Source organism: Rhinoderma darwinii, chromosome 4 (genome assembly GCF_050947455.1).
Source record: "Rhinoderma darwinii isolate aRhiDar2 chromosome 4, aRhiDar2.hap1, whole genome shotgun sequence".
Taxonomy (NCBI): Eukaryota; Metazoa; Chordata; class Amphibia; order Anura; family Rhinodermatidae; genus Rhinoderma; species Rhinoderma darwinii.
Genome location: NC_134690.1, coordinates 78236226 through 78260973, shown reverse-complemented (window position 1 = coordinate 78260973; position 24748 = coordinate 78236226). Strand labels below are relative to the sequence as shown.

Below are 24748 nucleotides of genomic sequence, written 5' to 3'. Positions count from 1 at the left end.
AACTTTCAGAACAACATATAACATTTATTTGACTAACCTGTAGGAGATCTCTTGCGGATCCTCTCTTTTCTACATCCATCTCCAAGGAGCGATTCAGGAAATCTCGGAAAATTGGAGAAAGCTTTTCGGGGTTCTGCAGTTCTGGGGTGCCATTAGTAGCAATCAAATACAGAGCCTGGAGAGCGAGAATGGCAAAAGAGAATATATCAACTTTTTCTGTCTGTATTTGAAATTTCAGAAACTGTTCTGTGTATACAGCGCTAGAGATAGAGGTGGATTTTGTTATTTCTTCTACTCCAGTTATCTGGGGTATAGGAAAATGACAATTCCTCAAAAGTCCCAAATTTGTGTGAAAAAAATATTACTATTGGAGGCATTTGCGCCACTCACGGCACTTTACTAAAACATGGATCGGGCTTATGGGATTTTATGGGCTTTATGGCCTTTTGCGGCCAAAGACGCATGGTCAGAGAAGAGCCTAATTTATTAGGAGGCATGTCTCGTAATTTGGCGCATCTTACTCCAGCGCTCTTTAGAAACCGATTAGTAGATTTGTTGTTTTTTTTAACAATTCAAGGAGTTCTTTACAGACAGTCTTTAGGTGAAAACGCCCATTACATTTTATGGGGTTGTCTCAGGATAAGACATTGGTAACATGCTGCTAGGCTCAGGGTGGGGGGGGGGGGGTGACCACTAACTCTCACCGATCACTAGAACAAAGTGGCAGCAGTGCTAGGAAAGGGTCACACCACCCAGATTCCGGTCAGCTACGCTTTCTCTAGGAGGCAGAGTGGTAAGCCTTAGACTCTAATAGGTCGATCATGCAATCTCCAGAGAAAGCAGTCAGGGTAGGAAATGGCACAGCCCTTTACTAGCTCCACTGTCACTTCATTTTAGTAATGGGTGGAGGTCAAATAGTTTGCTCCACCTATGGATCATTGGTCGCATATCCTGGTGACATGCAACCAATCTCTATCCTGAGACAACATAATGTGGTTATAGAAGCAATCTGCCGACGCCTGCCATCAGTGGAAAGAAAGATCAAGCCGCTGGATTTTAAAAAGCCCGATCCTTTCTTCCCCTAGGAAAGATGACATCTGGCAGCAGCTTTATAGGAGAGTAGGGAGATCGCTCAGTTGTCTCATGTGACTGGCCGGCTTTAAAAACATTAGCACAAGTTGATATGCCTTATTATTGCGGTTTGAAGCAAAGCACTTACCCTTAGAGGGTTCTCATTGAGGTAAGGTGGTTCTCCTTCCACCATTTCAATAGCCATAATTCCAAGTGACCATATGTCTACCTTGGGACCATATGCTTTCCTGGTTACCACCTCAGGTGCCATCCAATATGGCGTCCCCACCATGGTGCTACGCTTGCTTTGCTCAGGGGTGATCTGAGCACAGAAACCAAAGTCAGCTGAAGAAGACAAAACATGAAAAGCTTTTAAAGGAACAGTGTCATCACAAATTATTTTTTTATATGTTAAAGATGTTAGTGCTTTATTAAAAACGTTTATATTTTCATTTGTGTGTTTGTGTTTTACTTTTTCTTATTTTTACACTTTTTCTTCCCTATGGGGGCTGCCATTTTTTGTTCCATTTCTGTGTGTGTCGATTAACGACACATACAGACATGGAATACGGCAGCCACAGTCCCATAGGGACTGCGAACGGCTCCCGTCCCATTGACTGCAGTGTACGGCGTCTGTGTGGGAACTGCGCATGCGCCGCTCCCACACAGTCCTATTCGAAATTGGCGCCGTCCGGCGCCATTTTCCTGTGGACCGGAAGTCGCGGCCGGACAGTAATATTACTACTTCCGGTCGCGGCTTCCGGATTTATGCACTTGCACCAGCGACATCAAACGGAGCGGACGGGCCGGAGGGAGCCGCGGCGGCAGGAGCAGGTAAGCGATTTCAATGTATGTTCTTGTTTTGTGTGTTTACTACTGTATGTAAACCTACTACACTGTGGGTTAGCTCAAAAAATGGCGACACACAGTGTAGGAGGTTCAAACCCCTCGTTTATCCCGGCACTAGCCAGGATAAAGGAGGGGGGGATGCCGAGAGCTCACTAGAGCGAGGGCTTTTAACCCAATGTTGCAATTTTGGGAACAGCTCCATCTAGTGACCAAAAATGGGTAGTATTATAAATTAGAAATAATTTATAATATTTCCTGGCTCGTGCAAAAAAAAAAAAAAAAATTTGAACAATGTTTAATCACCCACACACTAAATGTTTAATTTTTAAAAAAAAAACATGTTTTTCTGGCAACACATTCCCTTTAAGTTGTCTGAACACAAAACATTAAAAAGTGTAATCATCAATGGTGAGACGAACACGATCTTTTCCCTTACAATTTGCAGGGCAACAAAATGATCATTTCCAAAACGCAGCAAGAAACCTCATGTGAGATAAACGGACACGAACTCCAGGCCAAGTAAAAATGATGTCAAACGTTTTACTAAGCACACAAATGTCAATCTCTAACTTTCTAAACTGTAGTACAAACGATCAACACGCCCTCAAGAAAATGTAGACCCTGAAGAAACTAAAAAGTGGTCTTCACAAGGATGCTCTAAAAACAGGGACTGGCAGAGACCCCCAGCAGATGCCCTCTATTCAGAATCATTAAATGAGCTAAATGCATCAGTGGAACAAGCCTCCCTTCAGTAGACACATCGGACTCGCTGCTCAAGAGACTCACAGCCTCCTCAGAAGATAGGACATAGGAAACCACTAAGAGAAAAGAATTAGCATCAACACTTCAAGTAACTGGATCTGACGGATTCTCTCCAAGAGCACGGAGACTGTCCTGTAATTAAAGTGTTCACCTTCCAAGAATTATTAAATGAACAACTGATAACATTAATAGGTAACCTAGGAACAAATCAGCAAATACAGAACACAAATAGAAGTACACTCACTGAGTTTGACAGAGCCGTCCATTCCTAGGAGCACGTTATCACTCTTGATGTCTCGGTGAATGACTTGGTTGGCATGTAGGAACTCCAAAGCTTGCAAACACTAAAACCGGAACACAATAAAAATGTATTAATTTCATGGAAGGGATTTTTTTTTTTTTTAAATCTGGCCTACACAAACATGTAGTGTCCAATACAGTGACAATAATAGATTCCTGTATGATATGCCCAGAAATTTATTCCGCCTCAAACTATGTTCCAGAAATAGGAACAAAATAATGTTAAAAATGGTACACTTCTATGTAACCGCCCAATAACTCTGTATATATAATTTTCTCCACGGTCTTGAACAGATTTCTGCAGATACTAGCTAGATTACGGCTGTGCCTCATTCTGTGTCACATTAGACACGGTCAATAATCATTCAAAGTGGGAGGTCTGGTCTTGTCATGAGGTTTGGCACAATGCTATGGTCGTCTTACACCCATCAGTACATACCTCTCTACACACAGCAGCTATCTGCGCTTCGTCCATGCAGGTTTCTGTTACAACATCGGTGAGAGAGCCACCAGCCAGGTACTCCATCACAACAAAGAGCTCCTCTCCAACCAAGAAGCTGAAAGAAACACACTGTATGAGAACATTGCACAGGGTATATACAGTGCCTTGTGAAAGTATTCAACCCTTTGTGGTTTTCTTGTTTTGTTGCATAACATGGAATTAAAATACATTTTAATTTTATGTAATGGACCTGACAAAATAGGCCAAAACTAATGAAATGTTTTTTTTTAAATGACCAAATACTGAAAATTTGTGAGTGTTTATGTATTCACCCCCTTTAATAGGATCCTTCTGTTTGCAAAGTGTCACGTCAGTATAAATACACCTGTTCAGAGTCTGCAACACCACTAAGCAAGCAACACAAAAGACCAAGGAGCTCTCCACACAAGTCAGACACAATGATATGAAGATGTATAGATCAGGGTTGTGTTCTAAAACAAAACACTATCCCAGACTTAGAATGGATTTAATGGTGCTCCATAGGATGTTCAAACAAAACGGGAAGAATATGGCACAACTGCAAACCGGACAAGAGATCGCCCACCAAAACTCACAGAATGGGCGAGGTCAATAATCAGGGATTCATCAAAGACACCAACTAGAACACTGAAGGAGCTCCAAAGAGCCACAGGGGAGATGGAAGTATCTGTCCATAGGACCACTATAGTCCGTACACTCCACAGAGTTCACCAAACAGTATGTGGCAGACTCCCTAAACACATGGAAGGTTCTCTTGTCAGAGACGACTAAAACTTAACATTTTGTCCATCATGCTAAGGGGGTGCTTTTCCTGTTTCGGTCTTCCATAGATTTGAGACTGGGACGGAGGTTCACCTTCCAGCAGGACAACGACCCTAAATACGGCTAAAGTAACACTGGAGAGGTTTAAGAGGAAACCGGTGAATGTCTTGGAATGGCCTAGTAAAGCCCAGATCTCAATCCAATAGAGAATCTGTGTCATGACTTGAAGACTGCTGTATACCAACACAACCCATCTAACTTAACGGTGACTCAGTGGTTAGCACTATTACATTGCAACTGGGGTTTGTATGTTCTCCCAGTGTTTGCGTGGGGTTCCTCCGGGTACTCCAGTTTCCTCCCACACCCCCCAAAAAAAAAACAAAAAAAACACAACTTACCAATAGGGAATTTAGATTGCGAGCCCCAATGGGGACAGTAAAAAGAGGACCACCCTGTACAGCGCTGCGGAATATGTTGGCGCTATATAAGTAACTGAAATTAATAACTTCACCCCTTCCCGCAAATACGCGTTACTGTACGTCCTTTCTAGCGTTGCGTTCCCGCAAATGGGCGTACAGTAACGCCCTGAGGATGAAGCAGGCACAGGAGCTGTGCACGCTTCATCTTTAGCGGGTGTCGGCTATAATGTACAGCAGACATACCACTGCAATGGCGGCGTTCACAGTTCTCAGTTTGCCGCCCATTAACCCCTTAAAATGCCGCTGTCAATAGTGACCGCAGCATTTAAATGATTGACAGAGGGAGGGGGCGCCCTCCGTACCCCATTGGCCCCCCACGAAAAATCGTGGGGTGCAGATGCTTGCTATGGCAACCAGGAAGCCTAGCAACGACTTCCTGGTTGCCAGGTATGGAAGCCTATTAGGTCCTGCCCAAGGCAGGACGCAATAGGCTTAAATGTCAGTTGTAAAATGACAGTTACAATACACAAGTACATACATTAGTAGTGCAGTGTATTGTACTGGGAATCAAAAGATCGGATCTTAAAGTCCCCTAGTAAGAGTAAAAAAAAAAAGTGAAAAAAAAGTTGAGATAAATAAGATTTACGTAATGAAGACAATAATCGCCCTGTTTCCCCGGATCAAGTACCCAAAATGGTACCGATAAAAACTACAGTTTGTCATGCAAAAAACAAGCCCTCACAGCTCCTTCGACAAAAAAATAAATAAAAGGTTATGGCTCAGGATATGGTGAAACTAAAGCATTATTTTATTTAGAAAAAAAAAAGTGTCTTTATTGTGTAAAAGTAGTAAAACATAAAAACGATATAAACTTGGTATTGTCATAATCGTATTGAACATTATAAACTAAACACTAAACAAAAATACTACCAAGCAAAATCTGCGCTCCAAAAGCCAAATGGCGGCCTTTCTGGGCCTGGCAGTGTGCCCAAACATCAGTTTATGACCACACATCGGGTATTATTGTACTCTGGAGAACCCACTTAATATATGGGGTGTCTCCAGTGGTACAATCTGAGCACAACACATTGGGCACTGAACTACCATATCTGTGGGAAATGGCAATTTGTAATCTGCAACATCCACTGAGTGCTAATTTCTGCAAAAGCTTTGGGGTCAAAATGCTCACTACACTTCAAGGTGAATTCCTTGTAGTTTCCTAAATGGGGTCACTACTCGGGGGTTTTCACTGTACTGGTATCTCAGTGCAATGCAACATGGCGCCCAAAAACTATTTTGTAAAATCTCCACTCCAAAAATGAAACTGCGCTTTTTCCCTTTAGACCCTTGCCATGTGTCAGAATAGCAGTTTATAAACACATATGTGATATTTCTTTACTCAGGAGAAATTGTGTAACACATTTTGGGGTGTCTTTTCTCCTGTATTCCTTGTGCAAACGAAAAATTATGAGCTAAATCTATATGTTATTGGAAAAAAAATTTTTTTTCATTTTCACGCCCAATTATAGTACAATCTATAAAACACCTGAGGGATCAAAACGCTCACTACACCTCTAATTTAATTCTTCGAGGGGTTTAGTCTCCAAAATGGGATCAATTTCTACTGTACTGGTACTTCAGGGGCTCTGCAAATGCGACATGGCCCCCAGAAACCAATTCAGCAAAATAGGAGCTGCAAAATTCAAACAGCGCTACTTTCCTTTTAAGCCCTGCCGTGGGTCCAAACAGCAGTTTAGCACCACATACGGGGTATTGCCGTAAATCAGGAGAAATTGCTTTAAAAATGTTGAGGTGCTTTTTCTCCTTTTAAAAAAAAGTAGATTTTCATCCTCACAAACCAATTAAAATAAACGCCGCAAAAAACCTGTGGGGTAAAAATGCTAATGATACCACTAGAAAAATTCTTTGAGGGGTGTAGTTTAAAAAAAAAAAAAAAAAAAAAGGGGGGTTTTCCACTGTTATGGCACCACAAGACCTCTTCTAACCGGACATGGAGCCTAAAATATATTCTCTTATATTTGCTCCGGAGGCCGGTGTTTCAGTCCATTACCACACTAGGGCCGCATGTGGGGTATTTCTAAAAACTGCAGAATCTGGGCAATAAATATTCAGATGCATTTCTTGGGTAAAACCTTCTGTGTTGCAGAATAAAAAAAAAAATGTATTACAAATGAATTTTGGCCCAAAAAAAAAAATTTAACTTGTAAATTTCACTTCTACTTTGTTTTCACCCTTTAGGCGTTTCACAGGAATTTAAGCACTTTGAATGCAGCTTTGAAAACTTTGAGGGGTGGAGTCTTCAAAATGGGGTGATTTATGGCGGTTTCTAATATATGGGCCCCTCAAAGCCACTTCAGAACAGTACTCGTCCCTAAAAATATAGCCTTTTACAATTCTTAAAAATGTGAGAAATTGCTGCTAAAGTTCTAAGCTTTGTAACTTCCTATAAAAAAAAAAAAAGGACGTTCAAAAAAACGATGCAAACGAAGTAGACATATGGGAAATGTTAATTAGTAACTAGTTTGGGTTGTATTACTATCTGTTTCACAAGCAGATACATTTGAAATTAGAAAAAAATATTTTTCTTTAAATTTTCACTACATTTTAGTGTTTTTCACAAAGAAATTAATTTATCAACCAAATTTTTCCACTAACAAAGTACAATGTGTCACGAGAAAAATCTCAGAATCGCTTGGACAGGTAAAAGCATTCCAAAGTGATCACAAAGTGACATGTCAGATTTGAAAAAGTGGGGCTGGTCCTGATGGCCAAAGTGAGCTTGGTCCTGAAGGGGTTAAAAGGAGTTGAAGCAAATCCCAGTGTCTAGAGGAGCTAATCAAATACCCCAGGAGACTTGCATTTGTCATTGCAGCAGCAAAAGATGTAAAAGTATTGACTTTCAGGGGGTGAATACTTATGCACATTAAAGTATTATGTTTTTATTGTTCGTGTCACAATAAAAACTATTTTGCACCTTCAAAGTGGTAGGCGTGTTGTGCAAATCAAATTATACAAGCCCTCAAAAATCCATTTTGTGCCAAGGTTGCAGTTCAACAAAACAGGAAAAGCATCAAGGCACTAAGATTTAATTGGGAACGGACGGGCAAAGTACACATTCACTGCACCAACACAAATGCCTCATGTGTTATGTGGTATAGGCGGAACTGGGAGCTTGTCGACTAGTGATGAGGTATTGCAAAGATACCGTTGAATCACTACAATGTCAATGCCGTAACAATGTACTTATGTCTGTGAGGCTGGGTTCACACAACCTATTTTCAGACGTAAACTAGGCGTATTATGCCTAGTTTTACGCCTGAAAATACGGCTCCAATACGTCGGCAAACATCTGCCCATTCATTTGAATAGGTTAGCCGACGTACTGTGCAGACGACCTGTAATTTACTCGTCATCGTTTGACAGCTGTCAAACGACGACGCGTAAATTGACTGCCTCGGCAAAGAAGTGCAGGACACTTCTTTGCCACGTAATTTGAGCCGTTCTTCATTGAACTCAATGAAGAGCAGCTCAAGATATACGAGCGTCACAGACGCCTCGTATATTACGAGGAGGAGCATTTACGGCTGAAACGAGGCAGCTGTTTTCTTCTGAAAACAGGCTGTCATTTCCGCCGTAAAAGCCAGCTAGCGTGAGAACATACCCTTAAGGCTCATTCACACTGCAGCACCTGGTGCATACATTAAATCTATACATATATGTCCCCACATTCACACGATGGATGCCAATAGTCCTTCTGGCTTCTGTTGGGCTGGTAGATGTTTTTTGTGCTGTATGGAACCCACACACACCACACACACACCACACACACACACACCACACACACCACACACACACCACACACACCACACACACCACACACACACCACACACACACCACACGGTACTGACTTTCACCAATGCTGCAATACCAGTTATGTTAATAATTTTTTTTTTTACATTGTGCTTGGAGGAAAATGGGAGATGTTTTTTTTCGCTTTTGATATTTTCTTATATTAGAAAAAAACAACACTTTATTTTACAGTATTTAATTTTTTTTTACTAGTACCCCTAGGGGATTTGAACCAGCAATTGCAGGATATATGGATCGCTTGCATGAAATATGATATACTGCAATACTAATGTATTGCAGTATATTGTTATACTGACTGTTTCCCATGAAGCCCTGTTGGAAGCAGGGGGGGCTGTCCACGTTTAACCACTTTGATGTCTCAGTCGCTATTGTAAGTACAGCCTACACCTTCGTTCTGTGGAGCTGGCTCAGCCCGTGAGCCCGCTCGGCCCTCTCCCACCCGATGTGCGCCGTATATATGCGGAGGATGTCGGGAAGGGGTTAAATAAAAGGTTCTTAATTTGTTTGGCAGCATATTTAAATGAGATGTCAATTGGACAAACGTTTCTCATTAGCTGCTCACTGGGGTGAAGGTTTGTGTGACCGCACATTACTACATCTCATCGATTCAAAGTAATGGGCATGACCGCACTATTACACCAAAGACCCTCTTTATAGCAGCTCTCCACTGTGGCCAATAGAGGGAGCCCTAAGCAGAAATTGACCACCACTAGGACGTTTAGGAGCCCATATAGGACATTTACACAGGGGAGTAACACACACTATAGTTTGTGTATAACACTCGCAGCTCGGCTTTAGTGTTTAGAGTATGCATGTGGGACAACTAATATTTTGTACCTGTCCAAGAAGTTCACAATATTTGGGTTCTTCAGCTCTTTCATCACAAGAATTTCATTTATAATCAATTCTTTCTTGGGCTGCTTCTGGAGGTTTATTTGTTTAATTGCAACCTATAAAAAAAAAAAAAATAATTAAATAAAAAAAATAATTTCATAAAATTCTAAGCTATCCTAAATACCTTACCCTTCAACTATACATGAATCCTAAACATTGTCAAATTATAGCCATCTATATGTTCAATTATAAAATATCTAAAACAAAAAGAACCGATATAAAAAAACAAAAAAAATATCAACAACCACCAAAACCAGACTATACTGCCCAGAACGGTAGAATTATTAAGAGGTATAAAGATCAGATTGTATTTCTCAGCTGAGGGTTCAGTCTTACCTCTTGGCCAGTGGCTACATCGATAGCAGTAAAGACCGTTCCAGAGGCACTAAAAAGACAAACAAAATAAAGCTAGAATGAGAGATTCCTCTGTACTTGTCCTATGACAATGTAACGATCTGCTGGAAGATAGAAAACCTCTTCTGCTGGGATATGGTCTTTTAAAGGAAACGTATCCCCAAAGTGATCCCAAATACTAAAGATGTATGAACAGAAGAGGGAGACCGAACATTATGCTAAAAATTAATAAAAACCTCAGAAAGCTCAAGGAAATGGGTATTTGAAAAACACACCTGGCAGGTAAAACTGGAATTGTAACAACGGAGTATATAACCGTGTTTGTGACCTGCAAATTTACAGATTATACTTTCTATTTTACATTAGACCTGCTTAAGTGGTAATTCTATACAGAATATATGAAGAAAACGGCTTGTAGTATGTACCATATTTGAAATGCTGTTAACATGCTTTCCACAATATCTTAATTACAAAAGTTGGCTATTGTTAATTGTAGGTGTATAAAATTGTGCGGTGTAGCTTTAAGGCTGAGTTCACACATCGCAGATCAGACTTTCATTGCGGATTTTACCCATTGCAATGGAAAAGGGTGAAAGCTGCGTCGTGTGAACTCAGCCAGAGGGGTCTGTCTGTGGCATACATTGATGGCCTAGGATAGGCTGTGAATGTGACCTCCACCAATCAGCAGCATGAAAGGGTCACACAATTAAAAGGCGCGGAATTGCAGACCAAGTATACTGCATGCAAAGGTGCGCCACTTTGCCTCAATAAATAATTAATGTAGTGCCACCCCTTTGAGAGGTTTTTTTCTTTTGCTCGATATTCGCAGGATAGGACATAAATGTCTGATAGCTGGGAATCCATCCTTTGAGGCCCCCACCTATCAGCAGAACGGATCACCCCATCAGACATTCATGGCCTATCCTGTGAATATATGTCTGAAATAGGAAAATCCTTTTAAGGAAGGAATAGGTGGATACTCACCCTTGGCCAATCTTTTCATATCGGGTGTATTTCTTCTTAGGGTCGCCTATGCTTACAATAGTTCCTTTAAAAATAAAAAAAATAAAAAAGCAAGGTGGTGAGAAACAGATTTAATTATTTTCTGCATATAGTTTATGTTTAGTACCGCCCCAACATAAAATCACTAAATGCAGAAATAGGGTAGAAGTATATACAGCAAAAGTGAGAGCAGGACAAATTCAAAAATTTATATACACACCAACATTATGGATTAACCCCTTAATGACCAGCCTATTTTAGACCTTAATGACCAGGCCATTTTTTATGTTTTTCCATCGTCGCATTCCAAGAGCTATAACCTTTTTATTTTTGCGTCGACATAGCTGTATAAGGTCTTGTTTTTTGCGGGACAAGTTGTATTTTTTAATAGCACCATTTTGAGGTACATATTATTTATTGATTAACTTTTATTAACTTTTATTTGGGGGGGGGGGGGGGGAATAGAAAAAAAACCTGAAATTTCGCCACCCTTTTTCGCGTCTTAAATCTACACCGTTTACAGTGTGATATAAATAACACAATAACTTTATTCAGCGGGTTGTTATGATTGCAACGATACCAAATTTGTATAATTTTTGTATGTTTTACTACTTTTACACAGTAAAAACGCTTTTTTTTCAAAATTATTTGTTTTTGTGTCTCCATATTTGAAGAGCCGTAACGTTTTTATTTTTTCGCCGATGCGGTTGTATGAGGGCTTTTTTTTTGCGGGAAGACTTGTAGTTTTTATTGGTACCATTTTGGAGTAGATGCGACTTTTTGATCACTTTTTAAATCACATTTTTTTAAAGTCAGTATTCACAGAAAACAGCAATTTTTCCATAGTTCTTTATTACATTTTTTACAGCGTGCACCGTGCGGGTTAAATAATGGAATAGATTTATAGTCGGGGTCGTTACGGACGAGGCGATACCAAATATGTGTAACTTTTTTTAGTTTTTTTAATAGTAAAGCATTTTGTAAGGGGAAAAGCTGGGTTTTTCATTTTTTTTTTAATTAACTTCATTAAACTTTTTTTTCACTTTTTTACTAGTCCCACTAGGGGACTACAATATGTGATTCTGCGATCGCATTTATAATACACTGCAATACTTTTGTATTGCAGTGTATTACTGCCTGGCCGTTTAACACGGACAGGCATCTGCTAGGTCATGCATGCGGCATGATCTAGCAGGCATTCACTCCAGGCAGACCTGGGGGCCTTTATTAGACCCCCGGCTGCCATTGGAGACACAGACACTCGGCGATTGTATCGCCGGGTGTCGGTGGGAGAGAGAAGGAGCTCCCTCCCTCTCTCCAAAACCACTCAGATGCGGTGCACGCTATTGTGCACCGCATCTGAGGGGTTAAACGGGTGAGATCGATACTAATATCGATCTCACCTGGCAGAGGAGGGACGCTCCCAGCTGCCTCTGGCAGCTGAGAGCAGGGAGATTTGACAGCTCCCTGCTATGTTTACTTATTCCGATGCCACGACGTAAAAAGTCTATGGCATCGGAATAAGGCCCGTTAGTGACCGACGTAGAAACACGATGGGCCGGTCACAAAGGTATAGGGATACCACCATTATATTGGAGATAATCCTAGACCACCTGCTGAATTGCAATAATCAGAATACTGGCAATGACTGAAGACCAGAGCACCTCTGCCAGAGTTTTAAATAAAAAACAAAATAACCATTGATGTAGCAATTGGGAGGGGATTTAATATTTGCAAAGCAACATATAAGGCCAGGTTCTTATTTTTGAAAACAATATTTAGATTGGATCCAAGAGGGTGGATGGTGCGAAGGTCCTTTTTTTATACTGCTCTTCCCCTTGGACCCAATTGGAGTTTAAATCAGGAAAGAAAAAAAAAAAAAAAAAACTCAAAAAACGTGTTACAACCGAGCGTTTGCTTGCGGCATTTTTGCTGCGGATTTTTCTGCACCGATAAATTTGCACAAAAAAAAAAAAAAAAAAAAAAAGAAACAGTAAAGTGCATAGGAGATTAAAAAACAAAAAAACAACACAACTCCATTCCTATGCTGCAAACACAATTAATAAAAAAAAATAAGAGTCTGCGGACATAAGGGTATGCTGCAGATTTAGTAATACGCAGCATGCGTTTTTTGTTGGGAATTTCTGCTGCAGATTTCAATGCAAATTTTCCACTTTAAACATGGTCTAAGACTGAATCTTTACTGGCTTATATATTATAGTCACTGGATCCTAGGTAAAGATTTGTTCAGGCCTGCCCTAGAAAGTTAATCTAGAACACCGAAAACAATAATAAAAAAAATAATAAATCACGGATCACTAATAGGACTCCACAGGGTAACACAAACTTACCTTTAAAACAAGACACAAAAATGATGCAGTATCTTTTTTTCTGCCCTGTTGAACAGGATCCAGATGCAAAGGCTCAAAAGTAGCTACTTGAAAAGTCCCCAGGGCCAAGTTGATCCCAAGGCTCAGTGGTATGTCTGAAGGGAGGTGCAGCATGAGCCTCACCCTGCATAAGTCTTCATATGAGAACGAAAAGCCAGCGTTTACAGAAAAAAGGGGAGAGCAAAGACCGGACCCTTAAGAGTAGATAATCCAAGCCCCTGCTCAAGACCTGATTGGAGGAAAGACAGGATCTTATGTGTGGAACATACCATGGGAATGAAACTGCGTTCACACCACTGTAAAAAAAAAACAAAAAAAAAAAACACAAATTTCCACATACGGTGGTACACCTTGGTAGAACAAGTTTACTTGGCCTTTACCATTGTTTGGATTAATTGTTTGAGACCCCGGACTCTCACAACCGCGGTTTTAACAGCAACGCCGTTAAACGCATCTGAGATAAAGTCCGTTGGAGCAGAGGACCTCGGGAAAGGCGGTTGGAACGTAGCGGAAGACGTCAAGTTGCGTCCACAAGCAGGTTGCCTAGGTCGGAGTACTAGGCCCTGTGAGGCCAGTCCTGAGCCACCAGGATTGCGGGAATGCCTTCCACTTTGAAGACTCTGGGTAGTAGTGCTAGCCACACAGGGTGGTACACATTGTGGTTGTGACAAGACGCAAAGAGATCCACGTTGGAAAAGTCCCACCTCTGGCACATCTGAAGGAAGATTTCAAGGTGAAGAGACCATTCACCCATATCTAGCCATAACCAACTGAGGATGTCTGCGGCCCAATTGTCCACTCCGGATATGTGGACAGCGCGGCACATGATTCTCCACTCATGAAATGATCCTAGACGGCTCCCACATTGCCGCCCGGCTCCTGGTGTTGCTTTGATGGTTTACATAGGTGATCACCATGGAGTTGATGGCGCGGTCTCCAGGTTGGAGAATTGGAGTCCAATGGGAGAGGGCCAGAAAGATGGTCCTCAGGCCCAGAAGGTAAGTTTGTAAGGCTGTCTACTCCGGTATAGAGGAAGGTTCTGAGGCAGAAGAGAACTATTACCTCCTGTAGCTTCAGAAATGGTTTCATCCAGATATTTCCGAAGAGGCTGCCCCCAACAAAGAGGCAGTTCAATTAGGGCTTTTTTTGAAGCATGGTCTGCCGCCCTAAGATTTTATCCAAATTAAACATCAGATAGCAATTCAATAAGTAGATTATTTGGCAGCAAAACGGACTTGCTAGCCCAGGAAGAGGCAAATGCTGGGAACAAGACAGAACCTGCTGCCACGAATGCAGAATTGGCCCGGGCGTCCAACCTTTTGTCAAAAGAATCACTAAGTGATGCTGCATCTGATAGTGGGTTGTGGGTTAGTGCTTTTAAACAACTGTGAAATAGGCCGATCCACTGAAGGAGAGACAGCACATTTAGAAACTAAAAACCTCCTGGAAAGGAAACCATGTATTTATATGTTTTAAAACTGCCGAACACCTGTCAATGTTCCATTTCTTGCATAGAAGTTCCTCAAACTTGCTATGATTTGAAAAAAAATTGCCTTTTGCGCCGTTGACTGTATATGGACGCTTATTCCGGAGGAGTGGTTGAGTCATCCTTAACATGTAAGGTGTCTCTGAAAGCTCATATCGATGCCTGCAAGGAACCAGATAACGGAGTGCTGTGCCGAGTCTTAATCAGAGTATCCTCCTCCAGAGCAAAAGTAATGAGCCTGTCCGGAAGCAGCCTCTCCAGTGCTAGTCCTAACGAGGGACCTATGGATAGGAACTTGAGGAGGAGCAAGACCTGTTCCTTAAGCTCTGAGTTTTTTATGTGATCTACCACAGGAAGAAGAATGCATGGTATCTAGGGGAGAGGCGCTAAAGACTCAACCATAGCGTGGGAAAGTACGGAAATGTCTGCAAGGGCCTGATGAGGGGGAAGAATCCTGGGAGGTTCTGGTTTGCAGTCACTGTGGGCAACAAGGGTCAGGCTGACCACAGGCTGAAATCTGACAGTCACCACAAGTATAGAACATATCCTGGCACCATTGGGCTGGCTGTCTGCTGAGGTCCTCCCTAAAGACACGTCACAAAGTAGAGAGACAGACAACTATTAGTGTCTGAGAGAAGGGTGACCACTGGTGGAACACTATCTAGAACAAAATAATTAAGTGACCCCCTCCCCCCCCATGCATCTGGGAAAAATTTGCCTACAGGGGTAGCCTACTGGAACGCAGGTGCCATGTACGGTCAGTCAGAAGCTGTAGAGAATGACCAGGAGCTCTTGAGAATGGGCTGAGGCAGCGGAAACAGAGCTTGAGTGAGCAGGAGCAGCCCAGTGGTGAAGATAATGCTGTGGGGAAAAAGAGACCTCACCCTGGAAGGCCATGCTTTGAAGCTGCCACGCAACGCAACAGGGAGACGTCTCAACCACAGCCTTCCAGGGCATATGACCATGGAAGATGTGGCCTAGGTCACTGAAAAGCTGTGGACTAAATCTAAGAACCCCACGGTGTCGATCGAATGGCAGACGATCCAGCGCTCCAGAGATAGCCTGGAAATAGTCTAAAACAGTGCGTTTCCCAATAAAAATGCCCCTTTCATTCCCTTAGACAAAGATCCCTCAGAGCAGGTCTGGGAAAGGAAGAGGGGGTGGTCTGCGAGAAGAATTGTTCACACTCACCCTCCGAAGTCTTCGTGTGTACGCAGGGTCACCTCTTCAGTAAATTTTCATATATAGTGGGGTTACTGGCACTCCACCTGCAGAAAATAGGCTAGGTGATCGGCAGTGAGGGAAGCACAGTGCAGCACAGGGGGTTGGACTAGGCTGGCAGTCCAGGCTGACACCCCACCTGCACGGAAAGAAATAAAAACAAAACAAAAAATAGCAGAGAACCAGGTAGCCTCTGCCTCCTACAGACACTAGGCTAAAAACTGAACAAGCCGATGTCTGTGGGAAGAGTATGGCCTGCCCGGGAGGAGCAATGATGCTTTCCTACCAAATGTCAGCCTCCTAGCGGCAAGGGCCTATATCCATGTGTGCTGTGTCCCTAATGATATTCATGAGAAAAACAGTACCTTTCAACAGGACGTAATACGTGGTGTGAACGGGGCCTAGTCAGTGCAACACCTAGAATTCAGGCCTACATAAAGTAAAATAAATACTGTAGAGATGAAGCCCTAAAGCACATTGCTCGGGAGGGTGGATCCCTTGCTCTAAGCGCCACACGTATCACCAGATCAGCATACTCAGAGTCTTACTCCTTATTAGCGGTTACAATTTTTTGCCCAGGGTATGACGGACCTTTAACTCTCTCAACTTATTAACTGCAGATTTAAACTCAATTTACACAAAGATTAAAATAAGCAGAGAAAGTCACAGGAAATGTCAATAACCGTGATAGAAGTAACAGAAGTAACTAATGTAACTTACGAAGTTTCTCCATTATCTCATCATCACTCATCTTGGTCTTCTTTTTCTGTTTGTCTGTATTCCTTGCTGCGCTATCTGCATCTCCAGTAGGGGGAGGTATTGGGTCAATTACAGATCGGGTGTACATCTAAAAAAAAAAAAAAAGCATAGTCCGTGTCATACATTTCTTGCTTCTACAAACACAGCGTACGTTTAGCATGAAAGAGGCACGGACATCCTGCGGGTCACTGAGTATGGTAGTTGGAACGTTTATTCTTACAGAAGTTGTACACAATGATACCATGCTCTAGTCCCCCGATTCCTGTTTGCTGCACTGTAAAGCAATAGAGGGGCACGCAAGTTCAGCAGCCTCAGCATTTAAGTTTCTGCAGTTGGTAGCTACTCTAGATATGCCTTAATGCAAATGCAATACCCTTTTAACCATTTCATTGTCCAATGCCTAAAGTGCCCCTAAAGTGCCCCTCTGTCTGTTTTTACAGTTTTTCTTTGATCTCAAGTCCTGTAACAATGTGTAATTTCAGAGGACAGGTCCCCTTTAAAAAAACAAACAATCATATTCGACTTGTCCATGAGGCCACTTACCGATTTTGTATGTTCAGGTCGTGGAGCAATAATTGGAGGGGTAGGGTCATCATCATCGTCCTCATCTGTTGCTGCTCTTGTAGGCTCAGATCCTTTTGCATTTGGCTAGAAGAAAAACAAAAAAGGACAGATTTAATTCCGTACAGAGCGATGGACTCCGTTATTTAGGTAGAAGGAAGATAAGGATACTTACTGCAGAGGACACACCAGAAGGAAGGTCATCTTGATCTAAACAGGAGACAAGAAAACGATGTCGTGTAAAGAGCAGTAATGTATGGAAGGCGTAATAATAAATTATATGTCCGGTTTCATTTTGGGAGCTACTCATTGGGTGTGCCGATTTGTTACATTTTGCATATGTTGTACAGAACAGTTACCTGGGGCTGAAAAGCTTAGGTATTTCTGTTTGGCGGTGTCCTTTGAGTCATAGAATTTCAGCACATCCAGCACAGCCTGTGGGTTCTTTTTCTGTTCGAGCTTGGTGATGTTGGAGGTTTGCAGCAACCGTGCCCACTGCTCTGGCATACCCTGCACAAAAAGCAGCATGGCCAATAACATTCTGAACAGCATATTATGATCTTTCATTAGCTTGTGACATTAAGCTTTGCATTGTTCAAAAACAGGACGATCACCAGAAATATCTGCACCAAATAAGAGGAGTACATGACATGCACACAACGTATGTGTTTCAGAGATTTTGGGACATTTTAGAGCCATTACCTCTTTTTCTAGACACTTTTTAAACGGCCAAGGAAGGTGCAAATTTATTAACAAGGAGCATTATTTTTGACAACAAATTATTGGTGTAAAGTCAGCCTGCCACGATGTGGTGTAAAGAAAAGTATCTGCATGAGCCATTCGGATTATTTTGGCACAGTTTCTGCCTGTATCATCTAGTTTTATCCGGTCTACGACGGCTTTAACAATTCTGTCCTATTGTTTGTAACATCGGTATAGCCTCTATAATGAAAAGTACAGCTTTGACTTAAAATTTCAACTTGTACATTTAAGAGTTTGGCCTGCAACGTGACTAGTTAGAAGCCCTCACGAAACGGTATACATCACGTTTTATATGAAGCCGTAACCTGGTTACAAAAGGAGGCCATCAAATAGAGATGTCTGGCTAAATAGACACAATAATGGTTAAGTGCTCTTCCATCATAGACATTGCTACAGCACAATTTCCAGATGTAAGCCCCAACCCATATCTACTAGGTCACAACTCCTTTAAAAGGGTTATTTCATGAAGCATTTTTATACCAAAAGTCCAGAAACTCTGTTAATGGGGTATGACCATCAGCGACATTTATGGCATATCCACAAGATACGCCATAAATGTCTGATAGGTGCGGGTCCCAGTGGGTGGGGACCTGCATCTCTCTCTACTATGGTGCCCCCTGAGGCCCCTCCTATCTTCTCTCGCTGTCACTGGGCTCCGGCTGATAAGTTACAAGGTGGTTGAGTACGGAAACATCAGAGCGGATTCCGTATCTCTCAGAGAAGGGAATGGACGCTACAGAAACCAGATAGCTCCCTGTGCTGCAGTTTCCGTAGCTCCCATTTACTTCTGGTTGTGGGGAGATTGACTGAGAATGCCGCTGCCGATAAACAGCAGTCCCTTCTTACTTCCGCTGCCGAAGGATTCTCCTCAGCTGTACTGCCATGCTACTACAGAGACTGCAGTGAACAGATAATCACTAGCTACAGACCTGGCTGTGTCCACCAGCACTCAACTCATTTGGGTAGATGTTCACATTTGTACACAATTTGAACACCAGGTGGCGCCATACTAAGTAAGTGAAGGTCATAACTTCACTGGATCGCTTTTCTAACAGCATTTAAAGCAAACATTGTTCATTAATGGTCTATAATATTTAATGGTGGTACAACCTATTTAACCCCTTAATGCCAAATAACTAGTTTTCATTTTTCACCGTGGCATTTCTAAGAGTCCTTTTTTATTTTTCCGTTGACATAGCCGTATAAGGGAGTTTTTTGCGGGACGAGTGGTTTATTTTAAATGCACCATTTTTGGGTACATAGAGTATATTGAAAAACGTAATTTTTTTGGGGGAGGGAATTAAAAAAAAACAAAAAACAATAAAAAACAAAAAGAAAACCGCTATTCCAGAATTGTTTATCGAATTTTAAATTTACACGGTTTACTATGCGGCGTAAATAACATGTTACCTTTATTCTATGGGTCGGTACGATTCTGGTGATACTATATATGTATAGGTTTTTTTGTTTTACTACGTTTGCACAAAAAAAAACCTTTTAAAAAAAAAAAAGTTCGTTTTTTGCATCGTCGCATTTTAAGAGCTGTAACTTTATTTTTCCGTCGATGTAGCCATATGTGGGCTTGTTTTTTGCGGGACATGGTGTAGTAGTCATTGATACCAGTTTGGGATACATGGGACTTGATTGATTGACCTTTAGTTTATTTTTTCGGGGAAGGAATGGGGGGGGGGGGGCGATTTTTGATTTTTTTTTTTTTAATGCCATTCACCCGGCAGTTCAATTAATGTGTCGACTTCATTGTTCGTGTTGCTATGATAGCAGCGATACCATATGTGTATTTTTATTTTTTTAGTACATTTACTAAATAAAACCACTTTTTAGGGGGAAAAAAAAGTGTTTTAACTTTTTTTTTTTTAGTCCCACTAAAGGACTTCACTGTGCAATCTTCTGATCGCAGATATAATGCTTTGGAATACTTCGTATACCACGGCCTAATACAGTAGTTACTAAAGGCAGACCCGGGGGTCTTAGTTAGGCCCCCGGGTGCCATGGAAACCCATCGACACGTCGTGGGTGTGCCGATGGGGTGACAGAGGAAGATCCCACCCTCTGTCAAACTTAAATGCTGGGGTCGCTGTTGACAGCGGCATCTAAGGGGTTAAACTTAAGGAATCTGAGACCTCTTCGATTCCGGCAGGAGCCTGGCTGCGTATAACAACCTTGCTCCTGCCGCTGATCCGAGACACTGATAGATCAGTCACGATGCGGAAACTAGCACCCGCTTGTGACGGATATATCCGACGCTAGTCGTTAATCTATAAACCGTGCTCTCCACGTGCCCAAAACTAGCCATGTAAACGATGCCCTGAATTGTTCCAAATTTATTGCTCAGTTACGTCTACACAGTGGCGCCTCCTTACGCATATTCCACTCTACAGTTCACAAATAATCCAGAACGAAGTCAGCTCAGTATTAGCAACACAGACCTGAGAATATTGTCCGCATGACAAGGAATTACCGTGAGTTGTTCAAACCACAGAGCAATAACCATAAAATAATCAGTGTTCAAAGCATAGTGACTGCTAAATCCGTGCTACAGAGACAGACTTTAAAGCCGCACGGATCTTATAATAGACAAAGCCAGATCACTGCGCTACGCAACCCTTTATGCGGAATATTACTGGGGAACACGGGTATGTGCACGCTGGCCTGATTTGTTTATCTCCATTCAACTATCACATGTGATGACATTTACTCAAAGATAAAGTAAAATGAGCAAAATCAAAAAAAGGGAATGGGGCAGGAAAAAAAAGTAACAAACAGCAAAACTGCAGGTTAATACATTGTTTTGCTGCAGTAGTGGGAAGCATTTTCCTTAGCTTTAGGACTTGTTCACACAGTGCACAAAACAAAAGCCAGGAGTAGATCCTAAACAGAGGAAAAGTATAAATAAAAGACTTATCAAGACTGATGCAGAGGAAAGCAGCCATCAGGTCGCGGCTTTCATTTCTCTCCGAGAAATAAAAGATGTAAAAAGATTGCTTACTTTGGGCAACAACTCCACTTTTCCTTGGCACCCATTTTGATAAATCTCCTTAGACTGTTCCTATTAGGGTATGTGCACATGCAAAATCAAAAAAGTCAGAAAATCAGGAGCTGTTTTGAGCTGCTTTTCTATAGTCAATGAGAAACGGCTCCAAAAACGGCTCAAGAAGTGACATGCACTTTTTCGCGGGCGTTTTTCAAAAAGGCCACAAAAATATGCCCCGTTGGAACAGAATGCCGTTTTTCCAATTTAAATCAGTGGGCAGATGTTTGGAGGCGTTCTGCTTCAGATTTTTCAGCCGGCCCAAAAAACGGCCGAAAAAGAAGTGGTGTGCACATACGCTTCGTGTCATGGCTTCTCTTCCTAATGTAGCCATGACCGCAATGACCGATCTTTTTAAAAACTGATCCCAATGGCTTATAAATGGCCAGTATGGTTTGGGCTCTATTTGAAGGCAAGAACAGTTCGGCAGACTATGCTAGTCTTGCCGTTAAAAAGGAATGTAATCCTGACAACACAGAGAACGGCACACCGACGAACAGACCGCTAGAAGTTTTTTTCATTTCTATTTATATTCCAATCCCAGTTTTGGCTGGAAAGTAATAGAACAATTGCGGTGCAGGTTATTTATTTATTTTTTGAAAACTGCACCGTGGTACTGCATAGATCATACCCACGCCGAGTTCTTATGGCACAAAACCACAGACCGCGCACTGCTTTTAAAAACCAAAAAGTATAACACATTCAAATTGGATTTTATAGGAGTTCAGTACTTTAGTAACACGGTACGGAATAAGAACTAACGGAGCAGTCATGTGTTTTTGGTAAGCATGAAATGCTGGTAAGCAAATAGAGGCTGATCTACAACTTACAGTAAACTCTCCGGTCACCGCATCAAAGCCCACATGTATAGTGTGTTCAAAGTCCGAAGGCGGGGAGATCTCAGGACGGTCCTTCTTCTTAGCCACTATTAGAAGACAAGGCGGTACATTACAACAATACTCAGAAGACTAATAAAGCACATATGCATATATATATTTATTTTTTAATTTACTTTATTTATTTATTTTAGATTAGGGGGACATCCAGTGACTATTGCTGCTGCGCCTCCTGCCAGACATGTAGAAGTGACCGCAGGAGAACTGGCCAGGAGAGTGAGTGGTCCGGTTGGCCACCACGTAACCGTGCAATGCCAAAAGTCTTTCTGTCAAGGCTCCTTTGCAAGTGAGGTATCGGCGTTGTAGGATTGCTAAGAGAATCAAACCACCCACTCTGCAATTTTTTTTTTTCATAACGGGAGAAGAACATAACTGTATGACATACAGTTGCATACGAATGGGCTATTTTACCGACATATATACGACAGACGTACACCAAAAGCATGGTGTGAACAGAGCCTGATCTTAATAGCAATTGAAAAGTTAAAGAAATAAAGTTACTTGACATTTCCACTCACCTTTTTCATTGTAAGAGAAGATGGATATGATTTTGTTTCTGGATGATTTTCTCTCTTCAGGGATCAATGGAAGGGGCTTTAGGCTGTGATTGCTCGACAGAGGGTCTTTTGTCCCAGAGCTGAAGACTGCGCTGCTCATCCGTACTGGGGGGGCTGGAGGTTTATCTTCGATCTCTCCATTATCAGACATTGTTGCTGCAGCGAAGTGAGAGCTAGAGAAAAATATATACATGACTCCACATCAGTATCACTGCTGTCTCAAGTAAGGCTGGATTCACACAGCGCAAATTTGTCGTGGAATACGTTCTCACCCTTTTGCATTACAAAAGGTAAAATGTGCAATGAAGATCAGCGACATGTCAAGCCGGCCATGAAGATATGGACAGATGTGTCAAGTAGTGGGTGATGATTCACCAGTCCCAGTCACTAGAAAGTTGTAGAACTTTAATAAAAAGCTATATCAGTTATTCCCTAATATATACTGAACCAACAAAGGCGGCTTATCATTAATCTTTTATTTATACTGGCTAATAACAGTTATGATAGCGTAGGCCCTAGTCACATCACGATAATAACGATCGCCAGAAAAAGCTCCATTGGACTATTAACCCCAGTCAAAAAAATAAAATCGGATACAGAATAGCATAGTAGACTACGTTATTGCATAAAACTAAAAAGACTACGCTATTCCAAAAAAGGTATATCGCATGGTATACGGTTTATACAATGGGAGACTTTCCTGACCTGAAAGTCAAATGGAAGGCCCTAGCGTGATGTGAACAGGGCCTTAGAAACAACAAGAGATAAAGATTGCTAAATCTGTACTATACCATATAAACAACAACTCCCATTTGCGTCTTTGCAGCAGAAAAAAAATTCACATGCAGTATTTGCTAAACGTATGCAACATGCCCATGAGATCATGCCAACACAATTGTACAGGTAAATACCAAGGTATGCTGTCCAAATTTACCGAATTAGGAGACTCTTGGCATACATCTTTCCAACAGAACCTTAGCCATTTACTTCTGGAGAACTTCTCGATGTGTACACCAAACAGAGCCCAGATGTGATGTGAACTGAGTGAAATGTACAATAATAATAATAATAATAAACTACAAAAAAAATAATCCTACTTGTACATATTGGAATAAATTCTCTAACCATGTTCGGTGTGACTGTCAAATGGCCTGTTAGTGGCCGCACGTTAACGCGGGTAAACAGTCACTTTATCTGCAAAATCGTATGGCCATGAATTAATACACCCTTTATGGCCGCACGATTTTGCAAGTTACAAGTTACCCCCTATTCATTCTCTATGGCAGCGCCGGAAATGCTGAACACTGCACTCGGCTATCTCCGGCGCTCCCATAGAGAATGAATGGAGCTGCAGTGCGCATGAGCGTATAACCGGAATACCCCTTAACAAGGTTTTTGACAGCCGCGCCTACATAGTGCCAGCGCGGTTGTTGGCCGTGTTGTGACCGTGTCAGGGCCGCTCCATGTGGCTTTAACCTAAAGCAGCGGTCCCAGAATCGACAATCCCCACCTATCCACAATAGTGGATCATTTCCGCATCGCTGGGGGATCTACTACTTCCAACAGATCACGATAACAGGGTTCCTGAACCCCCAGATGCTCCTCACTGGAGGGGCGGTTGAGCATGCACCTGCTGCTCCATTCAAGGTCTATGGGACTAACGCAACTAGCCAAGCTCTTATGACAAAAATGTGTTTGTCGGCGATACAGCCCCTTGTGTAGTTAACAGACAAGACAGGGGTGGAATTGTTGGCTGAAAAGACAAGCGACCTCAAAAGCCATCGAAGAAAAAGTCTTTCAATTAATGTTACGTATATATATGCTTTCTAGCATTAGTGTCGATCGGAACTCAAATTAATTTGTGTGTAACAGGACCCTGACACCGTGCACATGCAGGGGAAACCCCTATGGCTAAAAATGACCGGAAATATTAAACAAGAACTAATGATACCTATTGTGGTATGCCATGTCTGAGGAGAAAGTACAAAACGTGCCATAATATAATAATGAAGAGACTGAACACAGACAGGCCGAGGTATTGCCTCTCCGAAGCATTTGAATTAGAAAAAAAAAAAAAAAAGCATTAGAATAAGTGAGCAGCAGCCTGTATTCTGACCCAACACACAAGTGGTCATAAAATGCCGGCGTCCGCTCAGAGAAAATAATTTTGCCCTTCGCTTCCTCAATTATTAATTTACCCTTTATGAAAAGGGAGAGACTAATAATACACGATTATATCTGCAGTTACCGAACATATAAAAACATAGGTTAAGACCACAAG

General features: G+C 41.8%; 1 protein-coding gene across 1 annotated transcript in view; it reads right to left on the bottom strand.

Annotated features, from left to right (window-relative positions):
- The window catches only part of PAK2 (p21 (RAC1) activated kinase 2), a 47752-nt gene that overhangs the window by 4026 nt on the left and 18978 nt on the right, over positions 1-24748 (bottom strand). Inside the window, exons 2-14 of the mRNA XM_075861226.1 lie at positions 22429-22640; positions 21845-21939; positions 17563-17713; positions 17379-17413; positions 17186-17290; positions 16604-16730; positions 10769-10832; positions 9767-9815; positions 9374-9486; positions 3422-3539; positions 2927-3026; positions 1220-1416; positions 38-175 (exon numbers count right to left, since the gene is read on the bottom strand). Coding sequence (XP_075717341.1) covers positions 38-175; positions 1220-1416; positions 2927-3026; positions 3422-3539; positions 9374-9486; positions 9767-9815; positions 10769-10832; positions 16604-16730; positions 17186-17290; positions 17379-17413; positions 17563-17713; positions 21845-21939; positions 22429-22618 — 1482 coding nt within the window. The 5' untranslated portion in view covers positions 22619-22640. The remainder of the gene's footprint in view (positions 1-37; positions 176-1219; positions 1417-2926; positions 3027-3421; positions 3540-9373; positions 9487-9766; positions 9816-10768; positions 10833-16603; positions 16731-17185; positions 17291-17378; positions 17414-17562; positions 17714-21844; positions 21940-22428; positions 22641-24748) is intronic.